General features: G+C 48.1%; 1 protein-coding gene across 1 annotated transcript; it reads left to right on the top strand.

Annotated features, from left to right (window-relative positions):
- The first annotated feature begins 1395 nt into the window (after nt 1–1395).
- On the top strand, nt 1396–22338 carry LOC119922563 (olfactory receptor 14J1-like). The gene is made up of 4 exons (XM_038742319.1): nt 1396–1792; nt 8355–8437; nt 19476–19617; nt 22220–22338. The coding sequence occupies exons 1-4, from the start codon at nt 1396–1398 to the stop codon at nt 22336–22338; spliced, it is 741 nt and encodes a 246-aa protein (XP_038598247.1).

The following is a 22338-nucleotide window of genomic DNA, read 5'->3' as shown; positions in this document are numbered from 1 at the left end:
TTCATGTCCTCCGGAAGCCTTCTGCCAGCCAGGACATGAAGCATACTGAGCAAGTAAGGGAGACAGGGACACTGCACATGTCAAAGTGCTCATTTTTTTCCCTTGCAGGCACCTTTCCCTCACCACTAGCCTTACCAGACCATATCTCAAACTCAACATTTCTGAAACAGAACTCATCTTTTCCCCTAAACCCGTGCTTCCCTCTAACACTCCCATCTCAGTTGTCAAACCTGACACCCTCCTCATCCCTTACGCCCACAGATATGGTGTCATCCTCACCTCCTTGCTAATATTCAACTCTCACATTCATTCTATTGCCAAATCCTACTTGTTTGTCCAAAATGACATCTGAATCCACATCTTCACCTCAATCCAAACTGCTGTCACCTTGGTACAATCTGTTCCCACCAGAGCTAGACTACTGCATAAACCTCCTCACTGTTCTTCCGTCCTTCAGCCTCTTTCCCCTCCAAGCTATAATAGATAGTCAACCCACAACTCTCCTCTACCCAACATTCTCCACTGCTTTCCTGTTTTCTGCAGATCAAGCAGAAACTAATCGCAGTTGTCTTCAACGCTCTCCATCATCTGGCCCCACCTTACCTATCCTTTCTCCTCTCTGACTATTCCTCAGCCCATTCTCTTCATTCCTTCTGAGCCAATCTCCTCTCTCGGCCTTGCTCTCAATCTTGTTCCTACAACCCCTTTTGGTTTACCCACGGTTAGACAGACTACAGCCTCCCCACATTTCAAGCCCTCCTAAAATCTCACCTCCTTCCATGAATCTTCCCCGATGAACTTCCCAACACTGAGCCTTCAGCCAACTCTAGCATTTAAAACACTCATTTCTACTTTCATCCATTATTTATTTTCACTACAATTGAAAATATTTGTCTCCACATTATATTGTAAACACCTTGTGACAAAGGGAATGTGTTGCTTTTCAATTCTGAACATCCCAAGTGCCTTGTACAGTGCACTACAAATCGTTAGTGCTTACTAAATATTATTACTATGATTACTTAGTACTACAACTACTACATTCTCCAACCTGCACCTTGTGTATTGTTTTTCATCCCTTAGTGCGTATTCTCCTTTAAAATTCTCTCCTGATTATCTGGAAGCACTTTACTGTTTTTAAGGTCATTTGGAATTAAATATCTATCTTGGGAACATGTTAGAAGCTATTCTTCACAAAGAATCACCAACAAATGTTCTGTTGATTTTTTTCACCCGTCCCGTAAATAACTTTAAATTTGGTCCTTCCCTTTTCCGTTGCAGGGAGCTACTCTCACTTCACTGAAATGACAATGTCTTCCTTGGGTTACCTACTTCCTCCTGATGGGATTTTCCGATATCAGGAAGCCTCAGGTCATTTCATCTCATTTCACTGAAATGACCAACGTCTCCTTAGTTACCAACTTCCTATTGATGGGATTTTCTGATATCAGGAAGCCGCAGGTAGTTCATGCCGCACTGTTCCTTCTGGCCTACCTGGTCTCCCTGACAGGGAATCTACTTATCATAACCGTGACCATCCTCGACCGGCACCTCCACACACCCCTGTACGTCTTCCTCAAGAATCTGTCCTTCATAGATATCTGTTACATCTCTTCCACTGTCCCTAAATCGATCGCCATCTCCCTGACCCCCAAACAGCTCAATATCTTACTTGTTCTGTGCCACACAGGTCTCTTACTGGTGGTTTGGCTGGCTGCTTCAGAGTTTTTCGTCCTCACAGCAATGCCATATCACCGCTATGCTGCCGTCTGCCGCCCCCTGCGCTATGGAGGTCATGATGTGCATAGACGCCTGTGTCATCATCATCATCAATCGTATTTATTGAGCGCTTACTATGTGCAGAGCACTGTACTAAGCGCTTGGGAAGTTACAAATTGGCACTTCTTCCTGTGTGAAGAAGTTGGAAGCTTCCTGGCTCAGCGGGAGTCTGTTTGGTTTCTTGCTTTTCTACTTCAACATTCCTCTCTGTCCTTTTGTGGGTCCAATGTTGTCCAGCAGTTCTTCTGTGATGTCCCCTCCCTGCTGAAGATCGCCTGCTCTGAGGACCACATAGCAATTGATGTTACTGTGTCTGCTGGAGTAACTTTAGGTGTCATCCTGCTTCATTTACCTCTTCCTGTCCTACATTCACATCTTCTTTGCCGTGCTGAGGATGCCACCCACTGAGGGCCAGGCCAAAGCCTTTTCCACCTGCCTGCCCCACATCAGTGTCATCATCATTTTTTTCTCTACTGGGTGTTTTGCCTACCTCAAACCCCCGCTCGGACTTTCCCCTCGGTTGAAGATCTTTTGGTGCCTGTGTTCTACGCCGTGGTGCCCCCCACTCTGAACCCTCTCATTTATAGCTTGAAGAATAAAGATGTGAACTTTGCACTGGGGAGGGCCCTAAAGGGGATATTCCCCTGCCTTCCTCTCTAGAGTAAATTGTCCATTTTCTTGTGCTGATAATCCCAATCCCTCATTAGAAGGATTGTCTTCAGATTTTTCAAGATATAGAGCTGTACTGCAGCCCCAAAGAGAAAACCTTGGAAGGACAGTTTTCTAATGTGTGCTGTTGAGGCTGAGCAGGTCGTTGTAGGCCTTCTTGATGAGGATGCAAGGATGTCACCTTGATATCTATTAGATTTGCTTGGGAGGGAATCAAGGGCATGAACTGGGGTGCTGTGAAAGAAGAGAAAGGGGGTAGATAAGAAGGGAGACAGGTAATTGAAAAGCCTCAAAAGCTGAGGCCTAAGTGACTCATATTCAGTAGGTTGTCAATAGATGTCATAAATGTCATGGATTGATTATGGTTTATGTGAGATGGCATGAGTGGCCATTGGGCGTTTTAGCTCTGTCCAGCATTTTTCAAAAAGATGTGTACTTACCAAATGCCAGTAGTGCTGACTCAAGCGAGTTAAAGTGATCTATCTAGCCCTACGAAATGGGAATTGGATTCAAGCCTTTTTGATTTTTCATCCCCCACTCTCCACATGGAAATATTCACCCATTTTGTCTCCAATTTGTCATGATATCTTACTTTTCATTGATTGATTCATTCAATTCATTCAGTAATTTTTATTGAGTGCTTAATGTGTGCAAAGCACTGAAACTAATCGCTTGAGAGTGTACATGCTAACAACAACTACCTACCGAACTACCTACCATTCCTTTCCAAACTCCTAGAACAAGTCGTCTACACCCACTGCCCCGAATTCCTCAACGCCAACTCTCTCCTTGACCCCCTCCAATCTGGCTTCCGTCCCCTATACTCCACCGAAATTGCCCTCTCAAAAGTCACCAGTGACCTCCTTCTTGCCGAATCCAACGGCTCCTACTCTATCCTAATCCTCTTCGACCTCTCAGCTGCCTTTGACAATGTGGACCACCCCATTCTCCTCAACACGCTATCCAACCTTGGCTTCACAGACTCCGTCCTCTCCTGGTTCTCTTCTTATCTCTCCGGCCGTTCATTCTCAGTATTCTCTGAGGGCTTCTCCTTCCTCTCCCATCCCATTACTGTAGGGTTCCTCAAGAGTCAGTTCTTGGTCCCCTTCTGTTCTCTATCTACACTCACTCCCTTGGTGAACTCATTCACTCCCACGGCCTCAACTATCATCTCTACGCTGATGTCACCCAAATCTACATCTCTGTCCCTGCTCTCTCTCCCTCCCTTCAGGGTCGGGTCTCCTCTTGCCTTCAGGACATCTCCATCTGGATGTCTGCCCACTATCTAAAACTCAATATGTCCAAGACTGAAACTCCTTATCGTCCCTCCCAAACCCCTGCCCTCCCTGACTTTCCCATCACTCTAGACGGCACTACCATCCCTTCCCGTCTCACAAACCCGCGAACTCGATGTCATCCTAGACTCCGCTCTCTCGTTCACCCCTCACATCCAATCCCTGACCAAAACCTGCCGTCTCACCTCCACAACATCGCCAAGATCCGCCCTTTCCTCTCCCACCCAAGACCGCTGTCTTGCTGGTTCAATCTCTCATCCTATCCCGACTGGATTACTGCATCAGCCTCCTCTCTGATCTCCCATCCTCCTTTCTCTCCTCACTTCACTTTTATACTTCACGCTGATACCAGGATCCATCTTTGTGCAGAAACGTTTCTGAGCATGTTACTCCCCTCCTCAAAAATCTCCAGGGGCCACCGGTCAACCTAAGCATCAAGCAAAATGTCCTTACTCTCAGCTGCAAGGCTGTCCACCACCTCGCCCCCCTCCTACCTCACTTCCCTTCTCTCCTTCTATAGCCCAGCCCGCACTCTCCGATGTTCTGGCCGCTACCCTCCTCACGGTACCTCGTTCTCGCCTTTCCCGCCGTCGACCCCCCGGCCCACGTCCTCCCCCCTGGCCTGGAATGCCCTCCCTCCACACATCCACCAAGCTAGCTCTCTTCCTCCCTTCAAAGCCCTACTGAGAGCCTTACCGCCTCCAAGAGGCCTTCCCAGACTGAGCCCCCCTTTTTCCTCTCCTCTTCTCCACCCCCCGCCCTACCTCCTTCCCCTCCCCACTGCACCTGTATTTATGTTTGTAAAGATTTATTACTCTATTTATTTTACTTGTACATATTTACTATTCTATTTATTTTGTTAGGTGATGTGCATTTAGCTTTAATTCTATTTGTTCTGACGACTTTTCATCTGTCCACATGTTTTTGTTTTGTTGTTTGTCTTCCCCTTCTAGGACTGTGAACCCACTGTTGGGTAGGGACTGTCTCTATATGTTGCCAACATGTACTTCCCAAGCGCTTAGTACAGTACTCTGCAGACATTAAGAGCTCAGTAAATACGATTTAATGAATGAATGAATGAACAAAATGACACATTCCTGCCTATAATGAACTCATAAATCTAGAGTCTAAATAAATAGATAAATAAATAAATAAATTACGGATATATATATATATATATATATATATATATATATATATATATATATAATATATGCGTATATGTGTTGTGGAGATGGGACGGAGGATGAATGAAGGAGCAAGAAAGCATGGCAAAGAAGGGAGTAGGAGAAGAGGAGAGGAGGGCATAGTCCAGAGAAGGCTTCTTGGAGGAGTTGTGCCTTCAATAAGGTTTTGAAATTGGCGAGGGAAATTATCTGTCTGATATGAGTAGGAAGGGCATTACACGACAGAGGAAGGATATGGGTATGAGGGTCGCGGCGGCAAGATAGATGAGATAGAGGTAGAGTGAGAATGTTAGCATTAGAGGAGTGAAGGTGTGGGCTGGGTTATAGTAGGAGAGTAGTGAGGTGAGGAAAGGTGATTATGCGTTTTAAAGTCAATGGTGAAGAGTTTTTGTTTGATGCAGAGGGTGGATGGGCAACGACTGGAGTTTCTTGAGGAGTAGGGAAACATGGTCTGAAACATTTTCGATGGAAAATGATTCGGGCAGCAGAATGAAGTGTGGACTGGAGTGGAGAGCGACAGGAGGCAGGGAGGTCAGCAAGGACGCTGAAACAATAATCAAGGGCGGGATAGGATAAGTGCTTGCATTAATGTGGTAGCAGTTTGGACGGAGCTAACAATCTGTAGGAGAAGATGGTCTTCAGACTTCAAAGAGTGCATGTAAGAGGTTATAATAGGAGGTAGGTCAAGTATAGTAGGAAGAAAAAGATAACAGGACCATTAATTGAAAATACAAATACAAATTAGAATAAATGTATACATGAATTCCTAAGTTCTGAGGATATGAATAAAATAGTAAAAGAAATGACACAAATACTCATTGCCATTTTATTGAATTCTGAAAGCTACAAAAACTCAAAGATACACCAGGTCCTTTGCTAAACGGGGCAGACAAACTGAGGAAGAGACTGGGAAGTGAAGGAGTATCACACCCCTGACTGACACCACTCACGGATGAAAAGCTATTTCCTCCAATATTAGGTTTACTTGAGCCAAGCTGTGGATCGATTTACTCCAGAACAGACCCCATGGTTTGGGAAGAATATTCCTTTATTCTTCCACAGTGCTCTTTTCCAATCGTGTGATGACAACATGTGTTATAACAGATCTAGGAACATACATATTGGGAAGAGAAGAGAGAAGCCCCAAAAGGAGTTGGGAGAATGGGTGGATATTAGAGTTTAAGGTGGGGGTCCAAATCTCCTCCCTCATCATCACCGCAACAAGGCATGGAATGTAGGGAGAAGCTGAAATGAGGTGGCGATGGAGTGGGCAGTGAGGGCACCCTACATTCTGTGCAACAGATTTCAAATTGCCCAAATTCCATGGGCAGAGGAAGCTTCAACTGTCATCTCTACGCTGATGACACCCAAATCTACATCTCTGCCCCTGCTCTCTCTCTCTCCTCCCTCCAGGCTCACATCTGCTCCTGCCTTCAGGACATCTCCATCTGGATGTCTGCCCGCCATCTAAAACTCAACATGTGCAAGACTGAGCTCCTTATCTTCCCTCCCAAACCCTGCCCTCTCCCTGACTTTCCCATCACTGTTGACGGCCCTACCATCCTGCTCGTCTCACAAGCCCGGCAACCTTGGTGTCATCCTCCACTCCACTCTCTCGTTCACCCCTCACAACCAATTCCTCACCAAAACCGGCCGGTCTCACCCCCGCAACATTGCCAAGATCTGCCCTTTCCCTCTCCATCCAAACTGATACCCCTGCTCATTCAATCTCTCATCATTTCCCGACTGGATTACTGCATCAGCCTCCTCTCCTATCTCCCATCCTCCTGTCTCTCCCATTTCAATCCATGCTGCACATCGCTGCCCGGATCGTCTTTGTGCAGAAACGCTCTGGGCATGTTATTCCCCTCCTCAAAAATCTCCAGTGGCTATCAATTCAACCTATGCATCAGGCAAAAACTCCTCACCCTTGGCTTCAAGGCTCTCCATCCCCTCGCCCCCCTCCTACCTCACCTCCCTTCTCTCCTTCCACAGCCCAGCCCACACCCTCCGCTCCTCTGCCACTATTCTCACTGTGCCTCGTTCTCCGCCTCTCCTGCCGTCGAACCCCGGCCCACGTCATCCCCCTGGCCTGGAATGCCTTCGCTCCTAACATCCACCAAGCTAGCTCTCTTCCTCCCTTCAAAACCCTACTGAGAGTTCACCTCCTCCCGGAAGCCTTCCCAGACTGAGCCCCCATCTTCCTCTCTCCCTCCTGCCCCTCCCGATCCGCCCGCCTTACCTCCTTGCCCTCCCCACAGCACCTGCATATGTATATATGTTTGTACGTATTTATTACTCTATTCATTTATTTTATTTGTACATATTTATTCTATTACTCTATTTTTATTCTATTTTATTCTGTTAATATGTTTTGTTTTGTTGTCTGTCTCCCCCTCCTAGACTGTGAGCGCGCTGTTGGGTAGGGACCGTCTCTATACGTTGCCAACTTATACTTCCCAAGCGCTTAGTACAGTGCTCTGCACACAGTAAGCGCTCAATAAATACGATTGAATGAATGAATGAATACATACGATTGAATGAATGAATGAATGAAAAAGGGCATTCCCTTCACCAACACATGGCTTAGATCCTTCTTTCTTCCCGAATCTCCCTCTCCCTCCAAATTTGCCCAGATTGATGTTTCTTCTCCCCACGCCGAATCAGGCCATTACACCTCTGCGTTTACACATTCACAACTGCTCATTGCACTTCCCTACCTATAGATTCACATTGCTAAGCACGTATTAAGCTATGCATCCACCTTTCCATTCCTAAATCCCCCTAGCCGTAAATTCTTTGGATCAGTCTATCTCATCAGACTGGTACATCCAGGAGGGAAGGGATTGAACTTTTTTACCTGCATTGTGTTCACCCAACATTCCTGCATGGAAGAGTTGAGAATAGTGCCTCGTGGTCCAGAACCAATCACACTCTCTCATTTCCTCCCCTTCATTTCTCACCAGAAACATTTTCTGACATCCACGACCCACTCCCTCATGGCCAAAGTGACCACAGCATAATGCTGACACTGTGCTGCAAGGCTCCAGCTGGGCATGTTAACTGGATGGACGTAGATGAGGAAGGAGAGATGAGTGACGGTTGGGGCCACTGCACTGTCAAATACTGACCCTCGTAAAAGCCCATATGCCCCTCTGAGGATGTATCCCTGCCCCGAAGTCCGACACTGGCCCCTATGTGCCAGCATGTCCACTGAATCGCTCCATCTCTTGCATCCCCATCATGGTCTATCCCTCCCCCTCCAATACCCCCGGTCACACTCACTGAGGCAGTGAAGGCTGGAGGAATCTGACCTCTGGTTGCTTGGGATGGTCCTTTCTCCACTCCAGTTCTTGGTTGCAACTGGCTATTAAGGCAGGGACAGCATGTCACCCTCAGACCCTCCCTTACCTCCTGTCGGCAGGGGAGATGTTTTTCAGAGATTCCCCCATCCCCAAGGATAAAGCAGCCAATGCTTTGCGGGGAACCTCTGGAGGATCAACTCAGGTGGGACCTCGTGTCCTGGCCGACGCCAAAATCCTCTGCCTGTGAGGTCCCTGAGGTCCTGTAGAGATAAAGGCCCAGTCCCTAAAACTGCAACAATGGTGCTGCACCCCAGGGTTCCCATGGAAACAACAGCATCTGCATCCCAGCACCCCAAAGATTTCTAATATTACTGACAATCTACATCAACTGTGGGTGGTTTCAGCTTCATCTGATATACAACCTTAGACAATCAGCTTCTCATGATCGATTTCATTTCTGACACCTTCTGATTGCAAATCTAGAGAGACCAAGAGATTACTCTGAATCCATCCTATGATACTCTCCCAGGCTGATTGGGGTGGGGCAGGGGACTAAGGTTTTTGAGAATGGGGTAATGGGAAGGAGAAATTCCTGGCTTGAAGAAGAATAAGACGGAAATGGCTCCTCCTGTTGAGATGATTTACTAACCTGGGTTCTGGAAACTAGAGTTCTATCGGTGAATGTCTCGGTCTTTTTTCAAAAACCATTATTATTATTATTTTTATTATTTGGTGTGAACAATTTCTGTGTCAAAGTCTGTGCCACGTGATGATACATAATTCAATCGAACGATGGTATTTGTTGAGTGCTTACTGTGTGCATTATATTGTACTAAGCGCTTTGAAGAGTATAATACAATGGAGTTGGTAGATACCATCCTTGCCCACAATGAGGTTACAGCCCAGAGACGAAATAACAATCCAAATGGACATGTTTCCTATCCCACAAGGGCTCAGAGTCTAAGCGGTTGTGAGAGCCCAGGAATGGTAAAACACTAACGCCAGATCACACAGCAGTCCAGTGGCTGAGCTGGGATTAGACACCCATTCACATGCCATCGAGCCATTAGGCCTCCTAGGAAATGCATTGCCACTCACGACCTAATTTTATTAGCCAAACCTCCCAGACCTTGACAAATCCTGAATATCCAGACTTGTTTTTTGGGAATCTGGGTAGTGATAATATATGGATATGTCTAAGGGGCAATTCCTCTTTTAAAGGGGATGGTAGGGGGATTATTAATATATGGACACAGACATTTTGTCCCAGAATGGATGCTGGGGAAATGTCCCCTTTAGGCTGCCCAGGGCAGCCTTCAGGTCCCTGTTCCTCAGGCCATAGATAAGGGGGTTTCATAGTGGGGGACACCACAGTAGTAGGACATGGAAACCAGCAGATCCAGAGCAGAGGTCATGCCTGAAGGTGGTTTGAGATAGGCAAATGGTCCGGTAAAGAGAAAAATGATGATAACAGTGAGTTGGGGCAGGCAGGGTGGAGAAGGCTTTGGCCTGACCCTGAGAATACAGCATCCTCAGCACAGCAGAGAAGATGTGGACATAGGAGAAGTTCCCTCGTCCCCCTCTCCATCCCCACCGTCTTATCTCCTTCCCTTCCCCACAGCACCTGTATATATGTATATATTTTTGTACATATCTATTACTCTACTTATTTATTTATTTTCCAAGTACATATCTATTCTATTTATTTTATTTTGTTAATATGTTTGGTTTTGTTCTCTGTCTCCCCTTTCTAGACTGTTGAGCCCACTGTTGGGTAGGGACTGTCTCTATGTGTTGCCAACTTGTACTTTCCAAGCGCTTAGTACAGTGCTCTTGCGCACAGTAAGCGCTCAATAAATACGATTGATTGACTGATTGATTGATGTTAAAGAAACAAATGGCATCTAAAACTATCGCAATAGCCACACTCACATCTATGGTAATGTGGTTGTCAGAGCAGGAGATCCTCAGAATGGGGGCGACATCACAGAAGAACTGCTGAACAGTATTGGACCTACAAAAGGTCAGGGAGGAAGGTAGAAGCCGAAAGGCAAGATTCCAAACAGACCCTCACTGAACCTGACGCTGCTACTATGCACATTCAGTCTGTTTGGCTCATGATGAGCTCATAAAGCAGGGGGGAGCAGATGGCGGCATAGCGGTCATAAGACATTGCAGTGAGGACAAAAAACTCTGAAGCAGCAAACATGACCACTAGGAAGAGATGTGAGACACAACCCAGAAAGGATATGGAGCTGTCACTGGTCAAGAAGTTGAGAATGGATTTGGGTACCATTGTAGATATGTAGCAGAGGGTCTATGAATTACATGTTCTTGAGAACTTCAGGGTGTGGAGATGCTGGTCGAGGATGATGATAGCAACAGTGAGGAGATTCCCCTGAAGGGAATCTAGGTAGACAAGTAGTAACAGCGTGGCATAGAGAGCTGCAGCTCCCGGATGTCAGAGAACCCCAGGAGGAGGAATTCAGCCACCGTGGAAATGTTGGACATTTCTGGGAGATTATGCTGACTCCTTGGAAAGGAAGAGGGGGAACTTCAATTTAGAAACATTGGCATTCCCTCCAGACTCTAAGTTCCTTTTGGGCAGGTAACACTTCTACAAATTATATCATATTGTACTCTCTCAAGCAATTAGTACAGTGCTCTACACACTGTAAGTGATCAATACATATGATTGATTCCCATTTTAATAAATAAAGCAGCTGTATTCATTGATCACCTATAGAGTTCAATAGCATGGATACATGTAGAGTTATGAATACATTAATCAATAGCTCAGTGGTAGGTACTGAATAGTACTGTACTAAGTACTTGGGAGAATTCAATCCAACTGACTTGACAGATCTTTTCCTGCCCACCAGCAGGCAACAGTATAGTGGGTAGACTAGGCATACCACAAATGCTTAATAAATACGATGTATTGATAGCATCTATTAAGTAATCAACACTAATTTCTTTTGGAGTTTGCCAGCGCTTAGAACAGTGCTTCACACATAGTGAGCCCTTAACAAATAGCATCATCATTATTATTAGATCAATCTGTTGTATCTATTTTCCAGCTGTAGTGTTCAATAGTATTAATATGTGCAGTGGTTTGGCATGTCTTGACTTATGCTGTCGATTCACCTTCCACCCATAGCGACTCCATGGACGCATCTCTCCCAGAATGCTCACCCCCCATCTGCAAACGTTCTGGTACTGTATCCATAGAGTTTTCTTGGTAAAAATAGAGAGGTGGTTTACCATTGACTACTTCCACCCAGTAAACCTGAGTCTCCACCCTCGACTCTCTCCCCTGCCACTACTGACCAGAACAGACGCGTTTAGAATAGCAGCAGATTGCCTTCCACACGCTAGCTACTGCCCAAGCTAGGAATGGAATGGGTATCCCTCTGCTTGACTCTCCTCCTTGGCTGAGACTGGTAGAGTACTGGAAGCTCTCCAGTTGTGATCCTGAGACGGGGCAGGGGTATGTACCCATCAATTAATCAAGCAGTGGTATTTACTGAACACTTATCGCTCAGTCTTAATTCCCGTTTTACAGATTCAGTATTTGAGGCACAGAGAAGCAAAGTGCCTTGCCCAATGTCACCCGCAGACAAGGGGCAGAGCCACGATTAGAACCCAGGTCCCTGAGCTCGTTATTGGGTAGGGATTGTCTTTATCTGTTGCCAAATTGTACTTTCTTTCCAAGAGCTTAGTAAAGTTCTCTGCACATGGTAAGTGCTCAATAAATATGACTGATTGAATGAATGAATAGCAGAGACAGAATTAGAACCCAGGTCCTCTTACCACTACCACTAATCTTTGCCTCTCCCTGGGGGCCCAGACACACTTTTTCCCTGGAGGAAGATGGGAGAAAATTGTCTCTGGCCTTGAATGCCCTCCTTCCACACATCTGCCAAACTAGCTCTCTTCCTCCCTTCAAAGCCCTACTGAGAGCTCACCTCCTCCAGGAGGGACTTCCTAGACTGTGACCCCCTTTCTGTTGCCGTCTGCCTCCACGCGTCCAGCGCAGTGGGGAGACGGGCACTCGCAATGAAAGAACGCAGGCCAGGCGAGTCTCAAGGTGGACAAGGAGACTGTTTATTGGGTTAAGCAGCAAGACTTTTATATCTTTGTCACATTCTGTATTTTTCCATCTTGCTGTGTTTATAACTAACACAGCCATTCTGTAACCTTCAAAACCAGTAACAAGCAACACTCATCTATGCAAGGCTGTAGGGCCGATAACAAGTAACTCTTTCCTGTCCACAGCTCTCCTCTCAGTTCCTTGTAGGTCTTCCTGTGAGCACGGAAGGCCTTGCTTACTACTTAGGCCCAGTAATCGATGGGCCAGATGTTTGGTCTGCCACAAGTCCCCCTTTTTGTTTTTGAAACAATTGCAAAGCATGGAGTTGAGTAAGAAGCGGGCGAAGGAAAACAGATAGCCATCGGGCAAGGCAGGGCAGGCAAAACAAGGCCAAGATCAACAAAATAATATATGGGAGACTATGAAGCAGCATTGAAAGCCAATTAAAAGGATTAACCGCCTCAAGGGCAGAAATGATCGGTGAAGCAATATCGGCAGGAATGATCAAGGGAGGGGTATTTTGCATAGCATCGGAGAGTAAGGCAAGGTGTGACAAATCAAGGGAGACATTCGAAGAATGCCAGGCTCCTTGGAGCCGATTTCGGATCACGGACCACGAAAACCCAGGAAATGTGGCATTATAATAATATGGGGTCACAGAGATATGAGGGTAACGATAATCACAATGTTGAAAAGAAAGTTGAGTGCGCAGAGCATCAACCTCATTTCCTAGTTCTATAAGAGAATGCTGTAGAAGAGAGAGGCGAGCGGTAAAGGCTTTATCTAATCGTAACTGTGTTTGCAGAGCATCAGAAACATTTCTTGCAAGGGAATTAACAAAGGAGGCCTGTGTTATTTCAGTATGCAGGGTAATAGAGGATAAGGTGGTAGCAATAATAAGGGATGCCCAAGCGATAAACCCAGTGATTAACAATCCAACAAACCGACGATGTCGCCGTTTTGGAATACGAAAATGATCAGCTAGCATCTGCAGGGCAGAATCCGCGGGGGACTCAGCCCAAGGGTGGGATAATGAGGTGGGTAGTATAGCATGATGAGGTTGTTCTACTATAAGAATAGTAGCAGTGGCATCACGGGCGGATGTACATTGGGTAAGTCTACAATTATCACATGCAATATTCCAGAGGGAAGGGAAGGGGATAAGGGACGGGTAGCCAACAAGGAAGGCTTGCGGTGGCAATATACATGCTCTTATTTGCCGTTCTTCCGTATGGACTGGGATAGAATCGAAAGGGACCTGTCCTCAGTAATCACAACGGTGGAAAAAGCGAGGATCAGGAAAGCGATCACCATTTTGGGGAACTGGGACGCTGGTCCTCCAGAGGAAATGTCGCAGAGTCTGTCTCCTGGTTCTCGGTCAGCTCCTGAAGTACGCAGGGTGAGGGAGGGCGTGCTGCAGAAAGGACGCGGCGTATGTTCTTTGTAGGTATCCAGATCGGGCGGTCCTCAGTTTCTGGAAAGACACAAGCATACCCTCGGCCCCAAGTTAATAAGGGATCTGGCCCTCGCCACTGTCGCGTGAGAGGGTCCTTCCATTTTACTCTTTCGGGGTGTTCTTTAGTGTCCCTGCCACCCCATTTTTCAGCAGGGGTGAGACCTTTGTCATCCATAGTTAAAAAATTAAGGGTATATATAGCGGATTGTAATTGTCTATGGGGAGAGGTCAGTTCATCTCCCCCTTTTTGTTTCTCCAAAAAGGCTTTGAGCCAACGATGACGATTTTCGACAATGGCTTGACCCGTGGGATTGTATGGAATACCCGTAACAAGGCGGATAGCAAAAGTATTACAGAAAGACTGGAACGCCTTAGAAGTGTATGCGGGGCCATTGTCGGTTTTCAATACCTGTGGAATTCCCATAAAGGCAAAAGCAAGAAATAAATGATCCATAACATGTTTGGCTGATTCACCAGTGTGAGCCGACGCAAAAGTAAATAATGTACAGGTATGAACAGTAACATGAATAAAAGCCAATCTGCCAAAGGGAGGGTAATGCGTGACGTCCATTTGCCACAGCTTTCTTGGCGCAAGACCACGGGGATTCGTGGCTTCAGAGGCCGCAGGTAATGTAGTAACACAGGAGGTACAAGCTTTCACAATAGCCCGCGCGCTTTCCCCAGAAATGCCAAATTGACGGCGCAACATTCCTGCCCCTTGGTGGAAGCGCCAGTGGGCTTGCGAGGCTGCGGCTGTAGCGTCTAAAGGGAGAAGAGCCGGAGCCAACAGTGGTGCAACAAAATTAATAGCCTTTGGTGCGCCAGCAATTTCCCTAGTAAGTAGGTCCGCACAAGCATTACCTTCAACCAATGGTCCGGGGAGGGACGAATGCACCCTAATATGAGAAATATAAAAATGATGAGAACGAGCGCGAATCGTTGCTTGAAGTTCCTGGAACAAAGGAAAAATGGCTGCCTCGGAAAACCCGGAGCGCAGCAGTCTCAATGCGAAGAGTAACAAAGCATGCATACCGGCTATCTGAGATAATATTAAGTGATTGAGGGAAATCGCGAAGGACTGACATCACAGCTACAAGTTCCGCGTGTTGAGCGGAATGGGACAGAATGGGGATAACGCGGGAAGTGTCCGGAGGACAATAATAGGCAGCTCGGCCTTTCGTTCCATCTGTGAAAACTGTGGTAGCCCCCGGTATTGGGTCCGGAACCGTGATGCAGGGGAATACCCATGCAAAAGGTGAGAAAACCTTTAATTGTGGAATATCTGGGAGACCAGTAACCCAAGCCCCGGTATGCATCGCCAAAAGGATCTGCCAATCGGGATCGTTGCCAAGAAGTGTGGCAAGTTGATCTGAAGTATATGGTTGGTATAATGCAGAGGGTCCGGTCCCAGAAAGGACGGTAATGCGCCGAATTAAACGACCCAATAACTGGGCTACCAAAGTCGGATATGGGGAAACAGAGCGGTGGGGCTGAGTGGGCAAATGCATCCACTCAACCAATTGTTGTTCTTGACATATAACCCCTGTAGGCATGACAGAGATGGGAACGACAACGGCGGATAAGGGTATCCCTGGGGTGACACGGTCCACCGTAGCCTGAGCCAATTTTTTGACTACCTGCTCTAACTCCCGGGCGGCTTGTGGTGAAAGGGAGCGGGGGGAAGAGAGCTCCGGAGCTCCTCGCAAGGTAGCAAAAAGGTGAGATAATTGATCGGTAGGGATTCCAAGATAAGGGCGCACCAAGTTTAATTCCCCCAGTAATTTTTGGAAATCATTAAGGGTTTTTAATTTTGAAACATCCAAGGTAGGGGTCACAGGGGACACTGTCCGATCTGTCAAAATATGTCCCAGATAGGTGATCGGGGGCTTTGTCTGGACTTTCTCGGGTACAACCCGCAGTCCTCCAGATTCTAGAGCCGCCAGAAGAGCAGGCTGTAAGGTGTGTAGTTGGGCTGCGGTGGCGCAAGCACATAATATGTCATCCATATAGTGAATAATATATGCCTCAGGATGCTTGACGCGGAGCGGCGCTATCAGAAGCGCAACGTAAGTCTGGCACATTGTGGGGCTATTTTTCATTCCCTGGGGGAGGTCCGTCCAATGATATCGCGTAGTAGGTTGAGTCCTGTTAGCCACAGGGACTGAAAACGCAAATCGAATATGATCATCCGGGTGGAGCGGAATAGAGGAAAAACAATCCTAAATATCTACTACTAATATCGGCCAATACCTAGGGATCACAGCCGGGTTCGGGAGCCCAGGTTGCAGCGCTCCCATCGGCTGCATCGTCTCATCGATTTCTCTGAGATCAGTCAACATCCTCCAGGCCCCCGAGCGCTTTTTTATCACAAAGACAGGGGAATTCCAAGGGCTATCGGAGGGTTCAATATGCCCCGCCGCTAATTGTTCCGCGACTATCACTTGTAAAGCAGCCAATTTCGGGGTTGGTAGCGGCCACTATTAGATTCATTGTATAGGACGACTGTAACCCATAATCGCGAATACTTTTCCGCAACTCCTTAATCAACTCATAAGGGAGAGAGTCATACTGAGCCGGCCGGCCGGAAAGATACGCCACCGGCATCACTTGCAGTAGCTGTACATCCCCTCGGCGCAATACCTCCCGAAAGGGCCCCGGTCTAGGCAGGCTGCGCCGTAGCAAGCACAGCATATACATACGGCGGCACAGCAGACAAAGGGGGAGCAAGGGGGGGCGAAGGGGAACGATCGACGAACGGGATACCGCCTGCAGGCACTGGGCCTGCAAAAGGTCCTTTGCTGTGGGTGCGGCAGCAGCCGTCGTTGTAAGAGGGGCCAAAGGCGGGTATAGATCAGATCCCTCCTTCGGGTCTGCAGTCCCAGAGTCAGAAGGATCGCCAGAGTCATTATGATCCTGGTCCCGATACAAGTCCTCGGGATCCGGAACAGCAGCGTACACTGGCTCCAATCCTTCTGTTGGTGACAAAACTTCAAAGGACAGGGGGTCCTCCTGATCACTCCCTGCCCCCAGGTCACATATCGCCGATGCCTCCTGTAACACCCGTTCAGCGGGATGCAGCGCCCGCAGCGCCGTAAAAACAGTTTTCCATGTAATCAGTACCCCTTTGGGTAGGGACTGGGACAAGCTTTCACGAGTCTGTAGCTCCCTGTAAGTCCTTGTAAGCATCTCGAAAGTGATTTGAACTGGAGGTCGGGCGCGATCATTGCGACGCGCTTGCTCCGCGCACAAATCAAAAAATTCTGCCTTCTAAAGCAAATAGTCTCCGCCATCCAGGACAGTCTTGGCTAAGGTTTGCCAATCATACGGGCAAAGAATTGAGGAAGCAATACTTTCTATGACTGCTAGCACATAAGGAGAGGTGGGCCCATATGTCGCAGCACCCTGTTTCACTTCTTTTAATAGTTTGAAATTCAGGAGTTCGTGGGTACATATTAACTGACCAGGATTAGCAGGGTCAGGTTGCTCCATCACAGGGAAACCCATCAATAATTCAACAGGTATCTCCTCTCCCCCTTCCATAGCAGCCCCCATCGCTCACTGCAGAGGTGTTTGTGCTGGTTTCGGGACCCATGGAGGGGGTGGTGGAGGTGGTGGTGCGGAAGGAGCTGGCTCAGTGAAAGGATTCCACTTTCCTTCCTTTGGAAACCAAGGGCAGCATTTTTCCACGCATTCCAAAAATTGTTCAATCTGGGCAGTGGTGATAATCAACCCATGCTCCTTTACAACATCCTTAAGTAATTGGATATAATGATCCCGAGAACGGAATTGAATTTGTCCCATTTTCTTCCCTGCTGTAAGCCTGGTGTTTGAAAATGAAAGTAAACTTAAATGCCCTCACCTTTTCCTTTTCTTTGGTGAGTCACTGCGCAGTGATGAGTTGCTTCGTGAGGGTTGCGGTGCTGAGTCTGAGGGTCCAGGCTTCATGTCCCTGTCCCTGTTCGGGCGCCATTTGTTGCCGTCTGCCTCCACGCGTCCGGCTCAGCGGGGAGACGGGCACTCGCAATGGAAGAACGCAGGCCAGGCGAGTCTCAAGGTGGACAAGGAGACTGTTTATTGGGTTAAGCAGGAAGACTTTTATATCTTTCAGTCACATTCTGTATGTTTCCATGTTGCTGTGTTTATAACTAACACAGCCATTCTGTAACCTTCAAAACCAGTAACAAACAACACCCGTCTATGCAAGGCCGTAGAGCCGATAACAAGTAACTCTTTCCTGTCCACAGCTCTCCTCTCAGTTCCTTGTAGGTCTTCCTGTGAGCACGGAAGGCCTTGCTTACTACTTAGGCCCAGTAATTGATGGGCCAGATGTTTGGTCTGCCACACCTTTCTCCTCTCCTCCTACTCCTCCCCTTTCCATCTCCCCTCCTTCCTCCCTTTGCCTTACTCTTTTCCCCTCCCCACAGAACTTGCATATATTTGTATATATTTATTACTTTATTTTATTTGTACATATTTATTACTCTATTTTATTAATGATGTGCATATATCTATGATTCTATTGATTCCGATTGTACTGACACCTGTCTACCTGTTTCGTTTTATTGTCGTTCTCCCCCCTTCTAGACTGTGAGCCCGTTGTTGGGTAGGGACCATCTCTATATCTTGCCGATTTGTACTTATGAATCGCTTAGTACAGTGCATTGCACACAGTAAGCGCTCAATGAATACGATTGAATGAAACTACCTGCATTCGCACCTACTCAGCACACCCATGTTATTGTATTATTTACTCCTCTCCCCAGACGTTTCCTCTCCTATCTCCCGTATAACAGCTTCACCCTTCTCCAGAATTACCATTCACAGGACTTCCTCCTCCACCGCATCAGAGACAATTCAGCCATGAGCCCCTGGACTCTCCTTGCCGTTAGCCTTCTTGATTTGACTGACCCATGGAAAATTCAACCTTCTACTCTGGGCAACACTCGCTTATGTTATTGTTAATATTGCAAGTTAATTGTTAACTGCTCTCAGTTCTGTCATTTACCTTGCTGAACTCACCATGATCTTTCAATTCCCCTGCTCCCATCTGCCCTCCCCAATCCTCACCTTCCCCTTCCCCTCTCCCACTCAGCTCTTTTCCTCCCTTTGTTCCGCCACCACCCCTCCTCCCCGCCCTCTCCCTAGAATCCCTCTGCCCCAACACCAACCTTCATCCTAATCCTCTTGAGCAGTTCTCCGCCAAACCTTTCTCTTCCAAACCCTTCCCTACCGACCCCCCCCCCCCCCCATCCCAGCCCATCCCTGTTCTCCTGTCTCAACGCCACCCTTCATCTTCCTCTGCCTGTCCAGAGCCCCGCCAACACATTCCCATACACACCCTCTCCATCCACAACACCCTTCCCCCTTTCTTCCCTCCCTCCACAGCTACTGCCAATGAGGCCGAAGAGAACTCCCGCTCCATAATAGGTAAGCTGCCTTTCATTTGCAACCTGTTTCTTTCCCGCTCTCTCCTCCTCCTCGCCCTCACTGAAAACCTGCCTCACCCCGGATGACATGGTGTCTTCTACTGCTCTCTCCAGCGGAGGTCTCTTCTTCTCCCACTCCCCCAGACTCACCTGGAAAGGAGGAGGTGTCGGCATCCTTAATACACCCCAATGCAGCTTTCGCACCATCCGTCCTCCCCCTTCCCTTTCCTTCCCCTCCTTTATTAACCTTTACCACCCCCTCCAGGTTCTTGTGGTCATCATCTACCGTTCCCATGGCCCCACCTCCAACGTCTTTAACCATTGTGACCCTTTTCTCACCTTCCTTCTCTCTCTTTCCATGACCATTCTGCTCCTCGGAGACTTCAACACCCACATGAATGTTCCCGGTGACTCAGCCCGTCTTCTATCACTCCTTGACTCGATGAGCCTCCTGCTCCACCCCGCCTTGTCCACTCACAAACTTGGTCACACCCTCGATCTCATTTTCTATTTCGGCTACACTATCTCTACCCTCACCAATTCTGAAATCCCTTTCTCTGATCATAACCCCCTCACTTGTCTCCTCTCTCACACTCCTCCCCCCTGTAAATCTGTATTACTCTCCCACGGAGACCTCTGCTCTCTCGACCCCATCCATCTCTCTCAGGGCATCACACCCCACTTTGACTTCCTATCCTTTCTACCCACTTTCGATGACCAGATTGATACTCTCAACTCCACCCTCTCTTCTCAACTCGACTCAGTCGTTCCCCAACCCTTCGTCACTCTCGCACCACTAACTCACAGCTCTGGATCACTGCCACTGTCTGCCTCCTTCACTCTTATGCTCGAGTTGCTGACCGCTGCTGGCGAAAGTCTAAACACCAGACCAACCTTGTTCACTTTAAGTTTATCATCTCCTGCCTTAACTCTGCCCTCTCCTCTGCCAGGCAAAACTATTTTTTTCTCTTATTGACACCCATGCCCATCACCCCCGTCAGCTGTTCTGGACATTTAACTCCCTCCTCAGGACCCTGTTCCTCCCCTCCTCCATCCCTCACCCCCAACGATTTGGCCACCTACTTCATTAGGAAAATTAACACCATCTGGTCTGAGCTCCCCGGAATGACCCCTCCCTCTTCTCCATCCCCCCCCCCACGCTCAACCCTCTCCTACTTTCCCATCCTTCCCAGCAGTATGTTCAGTTGAGAGCTCCTCCCTCCTCTCAAGTGCCACCCACTACATTGGCGAACTCATTCACTTCCACGGCTTCAACTATTATCTCTATGCTGATGATACCCAAATCTACATCTACCCCCCGTTCTCTCTCCCTCCCTCCAGGCTCGTTTCAACTCCTGCCTTCAGGACATCTCCACCTGGATGTCTGCCTGCCATATAAAACTCAACATGTCTAAAGACTGAGCTCCTTATTTTCCCTCCTAGACCTTGTCATCTCCCTTACTTTCAAGTTACTGTGGATGGCACTACCATCCTTCCCGTCTCACAACCCACAACCTTAGTGTCATCCTTGACTACACTCTCTCATTCACCTCACACATCCAATCCGTCACCAGTACCTACCGGTCTCACCTTCATCATCAAGATCCGCTCTTTCTTCTCCAGCCAAACCGCTGCCTGGTTGGTACAGTCTCTCACCCCATCCCGACTGGATTACTGCATCACCCTCCTTTCCGATCTCCCATCCTCCTGTCTCTCCCCGCTTCAGTCTATACTTCACTCTGCTGCTTCATGCTCTGGGCATGTCACCCCGTCCCTCAGAAATCTCCAGTTGTTTCCTATCAACCTTCGCGTGAAGCAAATCTCCTCACTATTGGCTTCAAAGTTCCCCATCACTTGCCCCCTCCTGTCTAACCTCCTTTTTCTCCTTCTACAGCCCAGCCCGCACACTCCGCTCTTCTGACACTAACATCCTCACTGTGCCTCATTCTTGCCTGTCCCGCCGTCGATCCCTGGTCCACGTCCTACCTCTGTCCTGGAATGCCCTCTTTCCTCACATCTGCCACACTTGCTCTCTTCCCCCCTTCAAAGCCCTACTGAGAGCTCACCTCCTCCAGAAGGGCTTTCCAGACTGAGCCCGCCTTTTCCTCTGCTCCTTGTCCCCTCCCCATCGCCCTACTCCCTCCCTCTGCTCTACTCCAACTCCGCTCCATCCCCCTCCACGCCCCATAGACCTGTTTATATTTGTACGTATTTATTATTCTATTTATTGTATTAATGACGTGTATATATCTACAATTCTATTTATCTATTTTGATGCTATTGATGCCTGTCTACTTGTTTTGTTTGTTGTTTGTCTCCCCCTTCTAGACTGTGAGCCCATTATTGGGTAGCAATTGTCTATATCTGTTCCCGAATTGTACTTTCCAACCGCTTAGTACAGTGCTCTGTGCACAGTAAGCGCTCAATAAATACGACCCCGGAGTCTCCGAACCACAGAATCCCCTGGGCCCCTCTAGCCCCAGGAGCCGCACAGCACAAGAGATCCAGAACCTAAGTAGCCCCTGGGCCCCAAGAGACCCAAGGCCACAGGGACCAGAGACCTAGGAACCTGGGGATCCTAGCTCCCCACAAAGCCACTGAGCCCAGGAGCCCAGGTGTCCCGGAAGCCACAAGACCAAAGGGTCCCGGAGCCTCAGGAGCCCCAGAACCCCAAATCCCCAGAGCATTAGGAGCCCCAGAACCTCAAGGAACCTAAACCTCAGATTTCCAGGTGCCTCAGAGTGGCAAGAACCCCTGGGACCTGAGCCCCAGAGTCCCAGTAGCCTCCAAGCTTCGGAGCCCCATATCCTCAGGGCCCAGGGATTCCTGATGCTTAATGAACGCCAGAGGACCTAGTTCCCTAGAACTCCAGAAGTCTATGATGCCCAAGGCCCCAGAACCATATAGTCCAGAGCCTAAGGCCCAGGAGGCCCAGAGCCCCGGACGCCCCAGAGCCCAGAGCCTCAGAGTCTCAGGAGCCCCAGAGTCTTAGGAAACCTGGTGTACCAGGAACCCCAGGAGCTACAGAGCACCAGAGCCTCAGAAGTCCAGAACTCCAGGAGCTCCAGAACTCCAGCAGCCAGAAGGTCCTAGAGCCCCAGGAACCCCAAAGCAACAGGAGCCCCTGA

This window comes from Tachyglossus aculeatus, unplaced genomic scaffold (assembly GCF_015852505.1).
Source record: "Tachyglossus aculeatus isolate mTacAcu1 unplaced genomic scaffold, mTacAcu1.pri scaffold_108_arrow_ctg1, whole genome shotgun sequence".
Lineage (NCBI taxonomy): Eukaryota > Metazoa > Chordata > Mammalia > Monotremata > Tachyglossidae > Tachyglossus > Tachyglossus aculeatus.
This window is presented reverse-complemented; position numbering and strand designations above follow the sequence as displayed.